The sequence below is a fragment of the Anser anser genome, assembly GCF_964211835.1.
Source record: "Anser anser genome assembly, chromosome: 4".
NCBI classification, from domain to species: domain Eukaryota; kingdom Metazoa; phylum Chordata; class Aves; order Anseriformes; family Anatidae; genus Anser; species Anser anser.
This window is the reverse complement of record NC_139724.1, coordinates 65,255,969-65,275,576: the sequence shown is the minus strand read 5'-3', so window position 1 is coordinate 65,275,576 and position 19,608 is coordinate 65,255,969. Positions and strand designations below refer to the sequence as shown.

The 19,608-nt window shown below is 36.9% G+C and overlaps 1 protein-coding gene across 1 annotated transcript in view; it reads left to right on the top strand.

Moving 5' to 3' along the window:
- STX18 (syntaxin 18) overlaps positions 1–19,608 on the top strand; it is a 65,742-nt gene that overhangs the window by 23,169 nt on the left and 22,965 nt on the right. The window contains exon 2 of the mRNA XM_083834120.1: positions 9,622–9,689. Within this exon, the coding sequence (XP_083690246.1) occupies positions 9,622–9,689 (68 nt within the window). The remainder of the gene's footprint in view (positions 1–9,621; positions 9,690–19,608) is intronic.

Genomic DNA, 19,608 nt, shown 5'->3' with positions numbered 1-19,608 from the left:
CCGTCCTCTTTGTGTTTTAATGGGGAAGAACATGATAATTTGACACAAGTGCTAAAGCTACCGCTGAAGTGATCTTACGCCAGCATAATAAAAATGAAGGTGCTGAAATGTAATGAAAGAATTTTTGTACTAAGAACAGTATTGTGCCAGTTATGAAAATCCACGAAGAAAGACTTAAAACACTGAAACAAAATGGAGTTGGTCCCCCTGCATCGTGTTGGACAGAGTGGTAGGGGTTTGAGACGCGGTAAGCGCTGTGTACGGTGCTGCATCAGTGTATAGGTGTTTTGGTGTCTGCAGAAAATACGCAGAAGTGGAAGCGGGGTCGGCCTGCAAGAAGAGCAGAGAGGAGCCTGCCCAGCTGATGCCATGCGCGCACCGCCTCTGCACCCCGTCGTGGCTTCCACTGAAGTTGATTGAGTTTAGTCCTGAAGTTAAACACGTGAATTCTCCATGAATTGTGCTGTAAAAACGTCAATTCTGAATTTCATAATGATGCTGAGATGGAGTAACCTTTCATTACTGGGTGTGCATTAAATGGGACTGGAAATCTTTTTATATCGTAAAACATATTTGAGTCAGGAATACGTAACATTAAATGAGTTTAGCCTGTGAGAACGAGGGATGAGAAAAATCTCTCTCGCAGACACAAGCAAAGTTGAATGCAGTTACTGCTGCGCTGTGAGTGGAGCATTTCGAACAGCAATGGTAAAGGCCAATTATTGCAAATATGTATTTTGACCAATTTACTTTTATCTCTCAACCAAAACATTCCCCACAATTGTTGTGGAGTTTATATTTTAGTCAGTGAGGTTTTGGATGATTGTGTAAAAATATAAATGCTAAAGAAAGTTATGATTAGACTTGGACAATAAACAAGAAAAAGGGAAATAGTAAGTTTTATTAAAGGCAGATGTTGCTTTTTTATTGAAAGTATGTGTTGCCACAGAGAGAGTAGATGAAGACTGGTTAAATAAAAACATTTAGCATGACTTTACATTTTAGAAAGTCTGTTATTTTTTTTCTCAAGGTCACTTCATGTTCCTGTTGACCCTCTGCAGTTTTCAGAATATTTTGATGCACTTCTATACCTGTGGGTATCAAACAAGTTTATTCCCACAAGATGTAAGAAAACAGTGACAAAATTAACACAGATATCTTTATCTAAATTCTGCATGTGTTGCAGTTTTCTGATTTAGAATTAAAAATTAGAAACTAAATTAACTTAGAAACTAAGATAATTGTCTATAAAACGGAGACTTCTCCTGTGTTTATAAATCCCTGGAATAAAACCATTAAAATGCTTTGTTAGAAAACACAATATGCATTATGATAATTTCAGTGGTTTTTTTTTTTTTCCAAATCAATACCTGTAAAATAGTTGGAGTTTGCTCTTGGCACTATACACATTTAAAAAAAAAAAAAAAGCACCACCCCCCAATAAAACCTAACTCCAGTGATAATACTGGGTATTTTCGGTCTTTATTATGGTCAGTGGGGAACTGGAGCTTTCATGCTCTTAGGTCTTAATTGTACTTTACTTCTACTAGAAAAATCTTTAAGAAAAATAGAAAAATAGTTTGCAATTGTGCCAGAAAATCACAAAAACACTCTCTCCATCATTTACTTGCCCAAATCATATATCCCATACAAATTGATTATGTTTTAAAGAAAGCACAGTAAGATGAGATTTGAAGCTTTTAGGCTGATACTGAGTTATTTATACCAAAATTTCCAGGTTGTAAAATTAACAGTGAATAAAATATATATATATCTCAAAATGATTAAGTACACATCCGAAGTGTAATTAGAGGTTGAGTAGTCAAAATGTGAACTGATGGCTAATGTAAATTTTTTTGTAATGATTCCTAAAAACTCTATCATTCTCCCCCACCAATTTTATATTTAATTACAGAAATACTGGTAATGTTACACATTTGATCCTTTAATTTTTTGTTGTTCTTTTTGTTGTTGTTGTTTGCCATCTTTACCTTTGAAGAGTCAAAACACTTCATTTTCTTGGCTGCAATTGAATTAATTTAATTTTGAATGTTTTTACCCCGCATGCCATACTTTTTTTTTTTTTTTTAATACAACGCATATCCATTCTTGGTTCTGTTCATTACTTCGCTATGAATGAAAGACTACTAATAAAACGCAATTAAAATTTTTCCCTGCCCGTTGCCGCTGCTGTAACATATATGCTGATGGAAAGCAGAAACTGAACCAAGTCACAATTTCATGAGATTAGAGGTAGCCAGGCTGACTGTCTCCTCGCTTTCTCCTACCCCATTTGAGCGTAGGGCCACCCCCATGCCATTGTTTAGATATTATTTGCTCTTTTGGGTTTCAGATTACAAGAGCAATTGATCTGCGTGACCTATTTTAGAAACTTTAACGTTTGCTGGGGAAACCTAAACCAAATGTATACCCTCAAGAGACAAATCATCTGAAAACCGGCCAGTTGGCATTTTGAGGCGGTGCGGTGCTCCTCTGCTGTGCATTCCGGTGGGACAGCACCACCTAATGGGCTAGAAATAACTTACCATCAAAATCTTTTCAACCAACAGTTTTCACACTGCCAAGGAAATTCAGAGCTGAAGCCGAGTATCTTGGTGTAATCTTTGATACATCATAACAGGGAATTGCATCACTCCGTCTTCTGAAGGTTCGAGTTCCTGAAGCGCAGAATGCAGGTTTTTTCCTTTTTTTAAAGGACATGCTATGTATTCCTTGGCAACAATCCTGCAGAAACTGATGTGAATTCAGTGGGCTTACAGTGCTTAAAATATAACGTGTACAAAACCAGAGTGGAATCTGGTCTTTCACGTGCAATTTTTGTGTAAAAGTTCATACTTCTATCTCATCAAAGGTTTTCTGCAGTGGAAAAAGTCTCCGTAGGAGAAATTTCTTTATCAGTGTCTTTCTAACTAGTCTTTCGCAACTACAATAGTTTAGGTAAGAGCCCAAGCTCTTAATTTTAAATTTTGTTTAATTTAAATTAGTTTTCTCTTTATGGTATCTATAATGTTGATTAGGTTTCATTCCTGATTTCAGAAAACATTTGCGCTAAGCATGGAAATGTTCCTCTTTTTTTTTTTTAATATTTTAGACACTTTTTTGAGTTTTTGGGTTTTTATGTGTGATTAAAAAAAAGTTTATATTTTTCTGCTGATTGCTGTATCTCCTACTAGAACTAAGTCTGTACTTCTTTTGATTGAACATCATCTAATATCTCACTGAAATTCCTAATTTCTTCTGAAATAGGCAGGTTGACTGTATTTTTAGAACTGGAAACATGATAGGTAGCTAGATTTTTTTTTTTTTTACTCTTTTTTTGCACTTTGCAGAGGGGGTTGTAGAATGTAGCCACCTTTTCATGAATCTATAAATGAAATCTATTTAGATAAACATTTGAAGATCAGGCTTTTTGGACATACTGAAAAGTTCAACGTAAAACTCCTGTTGTTGGTAACATTTTTTGTTTGTTTTTACAGTTAACAAGGGAGTTTCATCAGTTGTGCTTATCGGTGCTGCTGAATCAATCAACAGTAAATGCAGCGTCTCTTACAACTTTTGCAGTCTTTCCATTTTGTTTCGGTTTTAAGTATTTTTAAAGCTTTCTTTAGCAAAGCACATCTTTTCAAAAGTCAGAGTGGAAGCACAGTATAAAGTGCAACAGTCGGTTTTATATGGTAGCAAATAGTTGAGCATTGTTCTGATAGCAAAGTAAACTTGATAAAAAGCTATGTTTGTTCAGTGAAAATGACTATTCAGCGCAGTCGACTTCTCCCTACAATATGTCACGGGAACCTACCCCAATCATTTTAATCGTAAACAATGCTGCTGCTTCTTGCAGTGGGTTAAGCGTATGCAAATTGGAACCTACTGTTTCGTGAGCGATCAATTCTTTGTGGCGAGGGGAAAGAAATGTTGTATGTATTGCTAAGATACTGCAAGAAACATAATTGGCGTCTTTGTTCAAAGCATATGCATCTTTTGAAGACGCTGCTTTGCAGGGAATGCTTTGCTGTTTATCTTCTTATTTAAAAATACAAGCTGCTCTAAAATAGTAAGAAAAATCTCTAAACAGAACAACATTGAGCATTTCCTAGTGAAGGCCCCAAGTATAAATAGAGCTGTGCATGCCACCTGTGGTAGCAGATGGCAGCCATTCACAGCTTCTTTTTGTGCTGGACCTGCGTTATATGCAATAGTTGCTTTTATGGTTTAATAAAAGTCATTTGAAAATCTACAGTGGAGACAAAACACGGATAAATGTGTTAAAGAGGCAGTGTACAATGAAGGTGAACTTTGAAATGAAGGTAAAATACAAACTGGAACCTAAAGTGACTTTAAAAAGTTACATTACTGGCTTTAATGTGAATTTATAGAGTGCTTTTTACTTACACGATGCTGGCCCTCGTGTTGCCACCCAGTGGATAATGGTTGCTGGTTCACTGCAGAGAGTCACTTGGGTTTCCATTGCCAGAACCCTGCTTGGGGGGTTAAGTGACACCTGGAGTCTCTGACTTCTGTACCTGAGCGTGTGGGTTATCATTTTAAGCTTCTTAAGTTGTAATTAAGTGCACCGCCTTTCATGGCAGATGCTGCGTCTTTTAGGAAGTTCCCTACTGGTGCTACCCTGCTTCTCCTCTCCCTTGCGGTGATAAAGATATTTGGGTGTCAAAACGAATGCAAGAGATTGTTTGCATTTAGTCTTAAACATTATTAGCCCCGTTTCCAGAAGAATAATTTAAGAAAAATCATTCCAGTCTGTCATTGTATGGTACCGACCCTCATGGGACAGCCAAAGTGCGGAGTGCAGGTGGGAACGGGGACGGATGAGGGAGACTCTGGGACTGTAGGAGCAGTCGTTTTTGTCAAAAAGAAAGTAACCCTCGGTATTCTGGTGGTGCACAGCAGCTTGAGAACATGCTGTTAATGTAACACTATAACTGATGTTGGCAATATTGGGAGGAAATGCATTTTTTCCCAGGATTCTCATAAAAGTGTCAGTTATCTGGAAATTCAGTGGCGTTCTTCCCCGTAAGATAACTTTACTCTTAACGTAGTGCAAGAGTGCTGCGACTGCGAAGAGCATTTCTCTAAGCCCTCCTATCCCTCCGGGGAAAGAAAGAAAACCATTTCTTTGTTTCAAGGCTGAAGGAGAGGTTTATTTCTCTGCTGCAGACTTTCAGAGAGGAAGAAAGCTAATTTCCAAGAACCATGACGGGAGGCCAGTACTCAGATGTGTTTGTGCTTCATCTTCAAATTGCTTTCATCTATCCTTTTGAAGGCTGTGTAGACTGGTGGGGTAATTGTTTTGAAAGCAGGCGTGTACGGCAGATAGGAAGCTGCAATTATGATGGATGGGTAAACGGGATGGGGAAAAAAATGGCTACACTAAAATACAAGTGGGATTTAAAACTGTTCCATGTCTACTCGAAAGATTAATTTGAGAAGATACCAAAAATAAAAATAAAATAAAATAAAATAAAATTAGCCCAGAGGCAATAAGGAGCAGGGGACATGGCAGAAAGAGAGACTGGTTGGCCAAGGAAATTGTTGCAGAAGGGAAGACTTTGTAAGGATAAAGTTCAGGCTTAGAAAGTTCACAATGACTTAACTAATGGCATGAAAAAGCCTGTAAGTTAAAATACTCTAAGTGTGTAAATAAATAGTGAATGAGGGAAAAAAAGTGGATTTGTCATGCAGCTGGAGTATAGATTATGAAAAGCTTAGGTGTGGTCTCCAGATTGAATTAATATGGAAAGAGCCACGGACCAGCAGGGTAAAAGCAAGGTAGGTATTGGGAACCAGGGCATGGGGTTGGAAACTTGTACCAAATCTCCGTGTTAATGAAGTCAAGTCACTGTTATCAGGTAATCCCTGGGCTGAGTTCAGACACAGCAGATGTGAGAAATCACAAGTCTGATGGCAGCTATTTTTGGTGAAAATACATTGAGTTGGTGATGGTACCGTTTGATCAGAGGGCAAAATTTAATGCCTAAAATTAAGTCAGCAGAGGGAAAATGACTGTGGCATCAGCAGGGCTTTTAGTCTGATGCAGAGGTGTTCCAGGCTTCAGAAAAGACTTTAAGTGGAAAAAGATAAATGGAAAGTAAGATAAAATGGAGTATGATTTCATGCCACACTAAAAATAGGATATGCCCAACCAACTTGATGCTTTAAGAAAATCATATTTCCTTTATTAAGAAGATCTGGTGTCTGATGGTAAAGGGGCTGATAAAGTGCTAATAGGTCTAGAGGAGATTAGCAGAGAAAATATTACCTGCATAAGATGTGGCTGTAACAGAAGCAGTAGTTCTGTGTTGAAAGAAGTGCTGCACCAAAGAAAGGTTAGTGGTTGAATTACTCTGGGATTGAGTTTTAAAACTAATCATATTTAACACTGTGCTCATTTTGGGTAATAAAAGTAAGATTTTGGTAAAATGCAGTGATGAGGAAATGCTGAGGGGAAGGAGAGGGAGAAGGAGCATGCTCCGTTACAGCAGGTGCTGTGTGCCTGAACTTCGGAGTTGTGGAGAGAAGAGAGAGATCCCACGTGCATTTAGGGACCAAAACAAAGAATAAGCTCTGAGCTAACCAATGCAAATTGGTTATGGGAAAAAAAAAAAAAAAACACAATGCAAAAAACATTTCCGGGTGAGTAACAAAGTATGAACACCAGCGTGTGCCCTTCTTGTCATTTGCTTTGGAAGAGGATTGATAAAAATTGGAGCAAATGCAAAGAAAACTTACGAATTAAGCAACTTCAGAGCTACCTTGTGTGAAGAAACTAAAAGATCGGGGTCTTTGTCTGGGCTGAAGGTGTTGGGGAGATAGGATAATTTACAATAAACTCATAAGGGAAGAAGAGCTCTTAAGGGAAAGGACTGTTTTGAAACAAGAACGGATGAGTGGAAGTTGGTCATTAGGAAACCTGAAAATTTGGCAGTTCTTATTCATAGTAAGAGCAGTAAGATTCTCATAAAGGCAGTCGGCTGGAAGAGGAAGAGGCTTTATTGCCCTTAGGATGGAGCTTGATAACTCTGTAAAGAGTGTATTGTGTGCCTCTGATAACCCCAGAATAAATGCCAGTTGATGACCCTGGAGATATCTTCAAGATTTATATTTGTATAATCATGGATATTTTGTGTCTGTAGAAGATAAGCATTGTACCTTGTAAAAAAAAAAAAAAAAAAAAAAAGGTGTGTGTGTGAGAGATAAAATTCACATTCCCTTTATTTAATGCTAGTGAGACCTTTTTCATAAAAATCGCTTTATTTTGTTGATGTTGTAAAGACAAATTGAATTCACGACTATGCCAGTAGTCCACAATAAGATAAGGCAAAAGAGAAATAGCCTCAGTGCAAGATCCCAGAAGATGCCGTTAGGATTTGAGGGAAAGCAGAACAAGAAGTCTCACTTCTGATGCAAATCTTGGGAACTAAGAGCTCGATGCAAGTATGGGCATAATGGTGTCATTCTAAATTCATGAAAATAGCCTTACAAATGAAGGAGAGGCAAAGTGGGGTCAGTGCAATTCAAACACACGATGACAATTTTAGCCTAAATAGAATGCTCTTTGTGACTAGATGAATTAATTACTGTAAGACAGTGTTCTTGCTTGTCATTCTGATTCTTTCTGCTTGTTAATCACCCCTAAATTGTAGCTATTGCAATAATATTAAGATTTATTACTTATAAAATTTTGCTAATCTCTTTTCTAGTCTAATGTTTGTTCACGTATTAATGTAAATGTTCTGGAGTTTGTCTCAGACTTCACGTTTCCGCTCTTTGTGCCCCATAGCACTTTCTTTCTGCCTATTAGGGATTATTGTTCTACTGAAACACTGTATGACTTTTTAAAATGTTCTGCTTTTATAGTCAAGCTCAATTTACCTATTAAGCAAAGTTCATGATGTACCAAGTCAGAGCTGAGAAAGAGATCAGAATACAAAAAATATGTTCTGGTGGTGATGGGGAGGAACAGCTGTAGAATGGTTTGGCTTAATTTTTGTGCCTCGTTGATCTTGAGGAGTGATTTCAGTGTTTCTCTTCTTATTGCTTATGACAGTGCTAACACACTCTAGGAAACTTTGGATCTACTGCAGATAATAACTGAACTCCGTTTGCTGTAATTGAGATGAAATTTCTCGTGCTGTTAATCATATGGAAAACTTAAAACATGGAAATTGGGAAAATCCTTATCTGATAGCATGAGTTATAGTAAAAAGGAAACAGCAAATGGTAACAGGGAAAAGTATGCACATCTATTTGCACAGGAAAATGCATTTTAGCTGTACAAATCGCAGCGGTCTGTCTAAGTACATTTTTTCTTCTTTTTTCAAAGAGTTGCTGATCTTGTGAAAAATAATTGGGGGAATTAATCTTCTATTTGTGCAAACTATTCTGTGTTCTTTCTCTGTGGTTTTTTGTTTGTTTAATTACAAGGACCATTTGCATGAAAATAGGATTTTAAGACTTGAACGGCTTCTGATGCCTTTTCCCAGATACATGGAGTAAACCACATTTATTTTATTTGTAAACTAAAACAACTATTGCTTTGTAAAATTCCTTGCATGCTTTTTAAAGCTGAATTATTAACGAATATTTGAGAATATGCTTTAGAAAGGCTCCCCCTGCGCCTCCCACCTTGAAAATACCTACTGGTAATGTATATAATTTCTTCCCTTCCCCACATCCCATCATGTCTACTTCAAGACCTGCTAAGGAAGTCATATTGGTAGTCATCTCATTTCCATGGCTGATTTAAAACTGGTTTTCTGTACCACCTCCATTCTCTAAGATAAGTAGCATCTTATGCTACACCAAATCTTTTAAATTCAGCTGAAGTTTGCAAAAGTTCTTTCAGATCTTTGGAGTGTTTTCATCTTTTCAAACGATCTCTCTAAAGACTTCTATAAAGAAAATCAAATGGATTTACATCAAAAATGTGTCCATGGTCAAGTGGAAAACCAGAAACAGAAATCCAGAAAAATCTGGGGGGGGGAGGGGGGGGGGGAAGAGAAATCTGTTATGGATAAATTCCCTGGCAAAGCGTGCCATGATAGAGATGCTTTGGTTCAGGTACGAACTGGTCACTCACTGTATTGCTGCACAAATAGGAAGGAGGGGGCAGCACCTTGCTCTACAAGTTCTTGTAACTGAACTTGGGTATTTGCATCGCTCTTCATCAGCAAAATGTTAAAAATTTTCTTGTATAATCTAAAATGAGTTTATTTTCTGAGATATAAGTTGGCTTCTTGGTTGCTGGTTCATATCACTTTGAAAAGTTTAGTAATGTTTAGTGTTATGCTTAATATTTTAGTGTTTAATATTGTAATTTTGTTTACAGTTTGCTAGTATTTAATATTTAGTTTATGCTTTTTGTACACAAGACATATATTTTTACTATTCCTTTCTAAGTTCTGCCTTTGTACAACAGATCTTTAGATGATTTTTATGTACTGACTGCTTGAAAAATGTGAAAACTAATTGTTACAAAATTAATTTTACTAATTCATATTTGAGGAATGGAATTACTGAACTTTAAACATATGAAAATATTGATTCATGTAACTGTGGAGTTTAATATGATTTCTGTTCTTTTAGATTTCCAATATTGGGAAGCTGAAAGATTTTCTTCTGCAACACAGAAAGGATTACATTAATGCATACAGGTATGTGTGTATTTTGTTTAAATAGTTCTGATTATTTTTTTTTAATTTATTTTCAGATTTATAAAGTAGACTGCCAAAAAATCTATAGGCATAATGATTGAAAACAAAACGTAGGTTGCTTATTGTTTGGTATACTGTAAGCTACTTAAGAAGAAGAAGAAGAATGCAGGCACAAGAAGAGACGGGTCCTAAATAAAACGAGGCTTAGAACTTGAATAAGACTTCTGGCTTTTAGGGTAAGATCTGAAACAAAGCAGACTGTCACTCTGAGCACAACACCTCTTAAGGACCTGCAGAATAGGTTTCTGCAGTGGTTCCCGAAAGAGCAGAAGACTAGATTGAGTCATCCAGGTTATGCCTTTCACTCTGTGATGTTAAACCTCCTTGTTATCTCCAAGTATATAGTCAGTAGTGTCAGCAGGGCCTGGAGGTGAGTGATGTGAACTCTTCAGATTTTAGAACGTGAATTCAGATGAAGGATGTCATTGAGAACATGGTGTCAAGACAGCAGCAGAGGTTTTGCTTTTCTGTGACAAAAACTTTTTGCTTAAGTTCTGGTAGTTATTGTGCAGATAAAGTTTTAATTCTCAGCTACTAGGAGACATTCAGATTTGCTGGATCTGCTTACTTGCTGATAGCTTTATTAGTATGATTTGTAGAAGAGTAAAATGGAAGTTTTACAGATTGGCGCTAGTAAGAAAAAAAAATTATCATGTGATCTGCAGATTTCACGTGCTTAATGACTTAGTAAATCAAGTTATCCTGAGATCTAAACATTTCTGCAACTCGTATTTTGGTGAACTGAGTACAAATAATCAAATAATATGAGAAATGGAAAACTTGCTTTTTAACTAAACATTTTTCTACGTGCAAACTTAGTAGTCATATTATAGGTTGTACAGTACTTCATTCCAGAAATAGGAAATACCTTCCCTTTTGAAGGTTCTTCTGTAAGCTTCACCATTTCCTGTGTTGTATTTCTCCAATGTAATGGCAGAGTTGCATGGATTGAATCAGCCCTGTCTGCACTGTGATTCTGCCATAACCCTGACTGCAACTAAACTGTTGCTGCAATTCAGGTAGAGGAAACACAGTGTAAAGGCATCTGTGTGTTGAAGATACTGAGTCCCAAATCAATCTAATGCCTTTCTCCGAAAGCCTCAAAAACGAAGATTTTGGCATGTTTTAGAAATGTAAGGCAATGAGAGCTATTCGTAGTCAGTACTGGTGAAAATGAAGCTCCTGCGTGGGTGTTGCACAAATCAGTTCTATGTGGAAGGCGTACAAGGAGCTGCTTTTCCAAGCAGTGAGCGAAAGTGATGTACATCTGTGTGTTATGTCTAGCTCTCTGCTTTTCAGTTGCTTTTGGAATAGATAATGAACAACACTAGGTGGAGCTACCAATTGAATACAGAAATAGCTTCTTATTGTGTGAAAACTCCATGTGAGTGTATAAACTGAGAAACTGCAAATAACTGCAGAGAGAAAAAACTGTCAGTAGCAGATGACTTTGGGGTACTATTTGTGTTTTATTAGCAATAGTGTGCATAAAATAGAGGTGATAAAAAGGAGTTAAAATTTGTTCAAGATATTTTGCTATCTAAAAGTTGATAATGTATCTTTTGTAAACTCTCCTTTAACCAGTTATCTTGGTAATGCACAGTGATTTTTCCCTGCCTTAGGCATTAACTAAGGAGAGAAAAAGAACTGTCATTTCCTTTCTTAAACTTTACAATAATCATGTGAATCTCATCTGATCGCAGTTGATCCTGTCCTTAAAGGTCAAATTTAAAACAAATAGTGCTGTCAGATTCAGTACTAGGTTGCTCATGCTATTCTACTTTGTGAATATGAAGAGGACCATAGCATCCATGCTGGCAGTCTCAGTCTTAAACGCCTCATTCATTCAAGACAGAAGTTTTAATAACAGATTATATGGAAAATTTGTAAAGAATTTAATACAAAAAGGCGAACTGGAATTTATGTAGGAGGCTTAATTCTGTTAATCAAATTTGAATACTCTGCGTTTTGTCAATTCCGCTATTTGTTTGTAAACTGTAGTAGAATGTGTCAGTGAAAATTGACTTTTGAATTATGTGGTTGAGTTACTCAGCTTTGTGGAACTTCTTCATAATGTGTTACATCCAGAAGCGTGGTTGCTTCTTTGACCTTACTTTTACAGAATGAATTCTACAGTAAAGATTTATTTTATTTTATTTTATTTTATTTATTTTATTTTATTTTATTTTATTTTATTTTATTTTTTATTTTATTTTATTTTATTTTATTTTATTTTATTGTATTATTTTTGGCATACATAAAATATCCTGCAGAGGAGAGAACTTTAATTCATTTTTAGAGGAAGATTTTTAACAATGAGGAAGACAACTGGAAGAAGAGTTAATTGAAACTAAGGTCCAGACCCAATTAATCAAACTTTAAGTATTTAAATGAAATACATAAACTGAGTCTGAAAAGCTCAAGAATTACTAATTGCTTGTTCACCTCTTTTCTTCTTGAATTGTCTGTTAGCTGTAACCTGAAAGGCAAACCTTAAACAACTGATGCAGTGGTCTGAGCTGCACTTTAAGCCATTACACCTTTATCCTCCCCTGTTTATCAGGATTAGTTTACTTTCCCTTACAAGTGTTTTTTAGCTCTCTGTAATAGGGAATTTTTCTGTTCTGTCATGTTTCACATTGTATCCTGTCTACCATGATTTTCCTCTGGTCAGAACTTCTGAGAGCTTTGGTGAGGGGTACCAGTGATCGGGTATCATCCTCCACTGGCAGCACAAGTTAGAGTGGAAGGCAGTTTTGGAAACTGGCCTATTGGAAGACTTTGATTTACAGAGGGGTACGTACAGAAGCTGCTCCATCAAACTTCTCTCCAAATGCATGCGTTTTTTTTGGCATTTTGCTTAAAAAATGTGTTGTACTACTGTTAAAATCTGTGTCAATAAAATAAAAACTTGGGCTTTCTCTACAATACACATCTTAAGGGAAAATACTGCTGTTTTATTCGGCATTAGAGACTTGTCTTAGAATAAAAAATAAATGTGTATATATATTTTAAAGTAGCAAACTTATTGATCAGTTTAACTATTTTCTTGCTGGCTTCATTATTCGTCTTGCTGTTTATACATTTTAAACCTAATGAAGCCCTTTGGGCATCATGATCAGTGAGCACATTCAGTGGCAGGGTATCTTATAAGAAAGGTAGCTAAATCGTGGGAGACTGCATCACCACCACTCCTACTAATAGTAGCTGTCACTGAGCTATCACTGCATATTTTTAACTGCAGTCACTCTCGAAGCATCTTTGGAAGGAAGTGAAACTCAGCAATCAAGTAATGCTCTAAGACATCTCAGAACATTTGAAAATTAATCAGTTTCTGTTGAAAAAATACTCTGACAGTACTTAAAAACTGCATTGACAAACAGTATTTGGATATTTGTTAATAGCTGGTTTATCTTAAGGACTTCCTCACCAGCTTTTTTCAAGTAGGTTTATTATCAAATTTACTTGATCATCACAGAAGTAATTTTCGATTGATTAGCCAATATGGTAAACACCAGAAATTTAAATATTAGAAATTTATCCCTGCTAAATTGCAATCTTTAAGGACTTACCTTGCAATGTAACATTCAGCAAATGGCTGTCTTTAGTGAGATAGCTGAACGGAAAACAAAACTAAACAAAACCCTTTCCTAACTCTGCGAAGTCTGAATACCAAATTCTTCTCAAAGTGATGCTCTGATGAGGCTTTGTTGATTTTATTGGAATAATTTCTCATTTATATTGACATAACTGAATACTACGTGTTCTTTTTCGGTTCTGTGACAAATTAGATGTAGGGGTAGAATTAGATGTAGGGGTACATGGCTGTTTCCTTTGTCTCCCTTTAGTCATAAATGGTTTCCAACAAAACAAGGTGATCACTCATCCTGCAAAGGAGGAGGCAGAAACTCTTTGTTCCTGAAGATGTTAACAAGATGTGGGTGACTTTATTTTTTTCTTTTTAAGCAAACAGTGATCGTGCCTTTCAGATAAGGGCTGTTAATTGCCTTCCCCTTTTTTGTGTATTATTGCCACGTATTCTATGTATTCTTCCTTTCTGTACATTTACTGTAATACACTCCCACATTGCTTTCTTCACTCTGCAGTGTGAGATCCTTTATTCAGTCTTTGGTAAATTGTCTGATGCTTAGTCTGTGAACAACTTGTGCCTTTGCCTTTCTTCACAAGCTCCTTCACATTTTAGACCACTGAACCACCAAGGCAACTTGGTTGTGTTACTTCTGCTTCTAGGAACTAGCTGTAGTACATTAACACTTGGGAATTGGAAATGATCCTCTGGTGGTCTCCATTTTCTTCAAGACATCTTTCTAGGTTGAGATATTCAAAGACCAGTAGTTATTCTTACTGTTTCAATTTAATGAGACATTGGAAAAGAATTAAGATAATTCTGGATTTTGACAGTAGAAGACCTCATACTTGAAAGGGAAATCACCTGTTTGTCTGGGTTAATTTGACTTATAATTTACTCTCTTTTGCAACTGTAAAGATATTTAGAGTCTGGCAGTGATGTGCAGGTTGGTTCTGAGTAGCAGTGCTTTTTCCATGGGAAAGGTGGGATGGGTGCCTTCTGATGCATCTTCACTACATGCTTCTGTGGACCTTCTGTACAGTTAAGTGTGAACGTTTCATGTGTTGTTTACAGCAGTTAATGTGCTTTGAAAAATTATTAAAGAAGCATTTTTGCCTTAAGTAATATCGGAGCCCAGTAATTATTTCTCTTACTCTAACGTTCATCTACCTAGTAAAGCTGAAAAAAACCAAAAAGGCAATAAATCAATTACATGTTTGACCACTAATAGAAGATAGTTGAATGCATGCCCTGGGTTTTGTGGAGAGTGCTCCCTTGATGTAGCTAATAAAAGAAAATAAGTCACCATTAAAGGATTCTAAAAATAGTCTCTTACAGGCTCCCCTAGAATGCCAAACTGCTTTATTGTGCTGACTTAATTATGTTTTTATAAGAAGCAAGCCTTTGTTACATTAAGACAGTAAAATGCTTAGGTAGCCTATAAGGACTTCAAGAGAAAGTCTAGCATCCTCTTCATGGGGGAACGTATAGTATTTTCTTGTTATCTAGGGGATTATTTTCAAATGATTTATTTTCTGTTCTGATTTTACTAAGTTCATATATCACGTTTTAGAAATAGTAATTCTTCTTAACAGCATTCTGGATTTTCTTAGCAATATTTTACAGAACTGGAGATACTAATTGAGGTGTGTCTATACTGCCTGCTCTAGTAGCTGAAGTTTCCCCACAGACTTTTAAGTATGTTGTTGTGAGATGTTTTGTCATTGGAGTGGACAGGTTTCTACCTTGGATTTATGTTGAACAGCTTTTTGATGGTAATGGGAAGTAAATTAAAAAGCATAATAAATATTGCTTGAATTTAGTAGTTAAATAAAATAATAATAATAATTTAAAATGTACTGGGTGCCCAAAGGGAAGATGTTTTTAGAAATGTTTGATGTACTTACAGCTAAGGTTATGCATACATATACATATGCACATATGCATACATATACATATGACCATATACATACACACTTATCCGGTAGGGTATGTATATATCTGTAAGACAATACTGCAGGTGGTAAGTAAGGTTCATTTCCATTAAACATAGTCCACATCTGTATTTTAGAACTGGTTGATTTCAGCTTCTCACTTCTTTATTTTGTAATGCATTGCTGCAGGAAAAGCTTTTCAAGCAGAAACTTTTTTTCTGCTTGGTTTGGTGTCTTCGTTGAATGAGTAAGCAGAAAATATTTTAGGCATCATCAGAGTTACTGATTCCAAAAGCTGGTGTAATGCCTTCATAGGCTGTTCTCTATGCTTTTCCAGAAAAACAGGATCATAGTAAAGGTAGATTGGATGGAGCATAGCATTCAAAAAGAGAATGGCGAGGTCATTCCTAACATTCTGCCTTCCTTACTTTTAAACATATCCTGCAGTGGACCTTCTGTATCCTCCCTCCGCTTTGTTTCTGTTTCCTTATCTGTGCTACTAGATTTTTTATTTTTTTCCCCACTAACACACACTGGTTTCTCCTTAGTCTTTTCTGGTCAATGTCTACGTTTGGGTTTCCACACATGTTCTCCTTGTTGTGCTTTTTCCTCTCCTTTGGACGCTGTCCCAGCTGGTGTTGCAGTGAGGTGCAGAAATGAAACAACACTCCAAAAGCTCAGGACAGCAGATCGCCTTTTATTTGCGATGGGTTGTACTACACTTATGCACCCCATAGTATAGATCACTTCTTATGCAATAACATGTTGTTACGTTCAGTTTATGATACAGTATGATCCCCGTGGCTTTCTGAAGTAATGTTTCCTAATCGCTTATTCCCCATGCTCTCTGTGTTCAGGTAATTGTTCCTGCTGCAACAAAGAGCCTCTGACCATCCCTTATTCAAATTCCTCATGTCATTTCTCCACGTTGGCAATATTGTTTTGAACTGGAGTCTTGTTCAGTTAAAACAGTTTTAATTTGCTTACTTCTTTGCCTCTGCAAATTTAGGAAATGTGTACTCCATTTCACTGAGTTGTTATGTAAGTATTTAACAGTGTCAGAAGCAGGACAGCCCCTGTGGAACACAACTCAGTACCTCCTCCTGGTTTGCTGTATAACTACTCCACGTTCAGCTTTCCAAACAGTTTCACATCAATACAGTATTTGCTCCTTGTAACTTATTTATTTGCTGGTAGCTTATGAGGATGTCATGTGGGATGGTAACAAAGGCCTGACTAGAGAGAAGATATATGGCAGTGGTTGGTCTTCATCCATCCATGAGACCTGTTGCTACATTCCCAATGTAAATTACATGGCATGTGACTTACTCATGATACATCACGGCTATTAGTTATCTTTTTGTTCTTTTATAAGCAGTTAAAAATGGATCATTTGTTCCTTTATTTTCCTAGGCTGAGTGGTCTATAAATCCTTTATTATTTATTTATTTAATACAGATGCTACAGTTTCATCTTTTCATCTACCTAGAACTCATCTATCCTCCACTAATTCCTGGCAGCAAAGATACATCCTTTAATTTGATGCATTTTATTCCAGAGTCTGGCCTCCTGCTTCTGCAAACTATACGGATGTGTATTCACTCTGGGATTTTTCTGAAGCCAGTTAGTTCCCTTCAAGAGCACACCATTGGCATACAGATAGGAGGAATGTATACTTTTTGAATTCTGCTTGCATCATTAGCTCAGAAGCACTGCACCTTCAGAAACACTCATGCCATGACCTGTTATGGCACTGTACACACTCAGCATCCTGTTATTAATATACCACTGGACACTTGCTATTACTAATGAAATAACAACAAATAACTTTGATTTTTTTTCTGAATGTTGAAGGTACTAAATTGAGCCCAGATGATTTAGAAACAGTAAGCTAAAGGTAGTAGTAACTGCAGTTTACAATTGACTTCAGAGATGAAAGCTAATGCAGAAAAAGCCATTTCTTCATAGTCTGCATATAGTTTTATATCTTTACTGAGTAGCAAGCCAACACATTCTTTGGTCTTTCTGTTATTAATATTTGTGGAGTAATCTCTCTTTATCATTGACAATCCCTTGTCAGTAGTGTCTCATCCCGGACTTGACCCTTTTCTGATTGCATCCCTATGTGCTGTGTTCCTTTACAGTTGCCAGTAGCAATCAGACCTAATTTGTACTTTCTGTATTCTGCTTTATTGTATTTGAACTCAATGAAGAGCTCTTGAAATAGCATAGTTCATCTCTTACTGCATTGCCTGTTCTTCCCTTCGATCAAGGACAGAACTGCAAATTGTCCCAATGTCATTTCCATAGGAAGACTACTAGTTCACCTGGAATCTTTTCTGTTCAGTCTTAGGTTTCCTTTTTCTTTGAAATTAAATCTTCTAATTTTTTTTTAGACTATTGAAGTCTGCCTACTTGATGGCCGCTGTCTCTATCTCACTCTTAACCCCTCTTCTTAAGTTGCTTTCCAACCCAAATTTCCTGTGAAACTTTCTGCAGTTGATGAGGATAAAAATCTACAAGAATTGTGCACCCTTCTCCCCTTCTTTGTCTGCATACGTTAGCCAGTGTGTGCCTCATGCTTTGGCAAGTTTTTGCGATTCCTTCTGAAAAAAATGGTTCATTTGACCTTTCCTGATTTCGTGATGTATCAGCCCAGTGATACTGCCACTGGTAGTACTTCGAAGCAAGTCTTTGCATCTCTGACATGTAGGTGGCTTGGGATTTTTTTGTTTGTTTTGGGGAGAGGGGGTGTCCCTTTGGCCTATTCCTTTTAAAGAAATGGTTCTTTCTCCAGTAACGTTAGAAGATGGTGATTAGATGGATTTTCTGCATGTGCAGACTTCCTGAGGAGTGCAGTGGGGCTCAGGTACGCTGTTAGTACCAGTGGATGCTGTATGTGTTTTGGTATAATGCCATGCAATTGGGTGACTCCATTCTTGCCTTCCCAAGGAGGCTGGAATTTCGGGTGTCCTTGGCTCTGGGTGGCTTGCCTAGATCTTCTTCAGAAGTGCTGGTGCCAGACACTAAGCTATAAACAGGAGGAAAAAAAAAAAAAAAAGGAAAATATTCTATTTATTCTTTATCTAAATTGTCACATTTTGCTGCCTTTGAAGCTGTGAAACTGCTGTAGGAATTTGACCTACTCTGTTTTTGTATTGGCAGCTATGAAAGGTAACAGAACAACTTGTCAAAGGTGTCAGTAACGTAGTGATGCACTGAGGATAACTAATAGTTACCCTACTAGTAAAAACAAAACATGCCTGGCGCAGTTTTTTCATATTCATTTATAACGCTGATTTAAACGAAAATTCTTGTTTGCATTTTGTAATCTTTACCCTGTAAAGTTAAAAAGTGCGTGGAAAGCATAGAACTCATTAAATACCACACAGTTGGGCAGGGTACAAGAACCTAGGTGTACCACACTCCATGTACCACACTCCATGCAAGCTGTGCAAAAGGAGTAGAGAAGCAGTCTGTCCTAATATATTTAATGGTGTGAATTGTTTTACATTGCATTGTAACCATCAGTATATGTCATTTTAATCAGGCTGTGGAAATGCTGTCTCTAAAATGAAACAATGTCAGATTTTTCGTCGTTCAGAAGCTGTTCTCTAAGAGAGTGCAAATGAGAGGTCCAGTTTAGACTACCGATTACAATTTCAGTAGGGATTTTCCCATAAATATATGAAACTCATCTGTCCTGAGCAAAGGAGAGCAAATCAGCTCTTGAAATACAAATGGAAACATTATACATGGCTGCTTTTCTGTAAATCTTCTGTAAATTATACAAAATAATTTTATAATATTTAGTGATTTTAATCAGAGGGAAAAAATCCCTACTATTTATATGTCAAATATGTGATAGTGTTGGAAACAAACGAGGAAAATAAAGAACATTACTTGTAATTAGTTTGCCTTTCTGTTTGCTGGCTAATTTGTGCTTGGGTACAGGCTGGCCCGTCAGCAGATACCAATTTTCAAGCAAGGTGAACCTTGTGATGCCTTTTTTTTTTTTTATGTAGCTTGTCACTCAGGGTGAGGGCGAAGATGTTTTGGGATACCTGGGGACATTAGAGCGAGTTTCGAACTTTGTGGAGGAGCTGTGGGAGAACCACACTGCCAGTACTTCGACATACAAGAAGCAACTGGTGGGATTGCATGTGATGAGAGGTGATAGAGGAGAATGAGATAAGGAGATGTGAAATGGTTGTAGGGCATTCCCGTGGCAGGCATTGCAGCAGACGTAGGGAAGATTTGGCATTGTTGTGGTGAAGTATGAGGGACATCTCTAGGGTATTAGGCTAGCTTTGGAAACTGAAGATTTCTTCTTTTT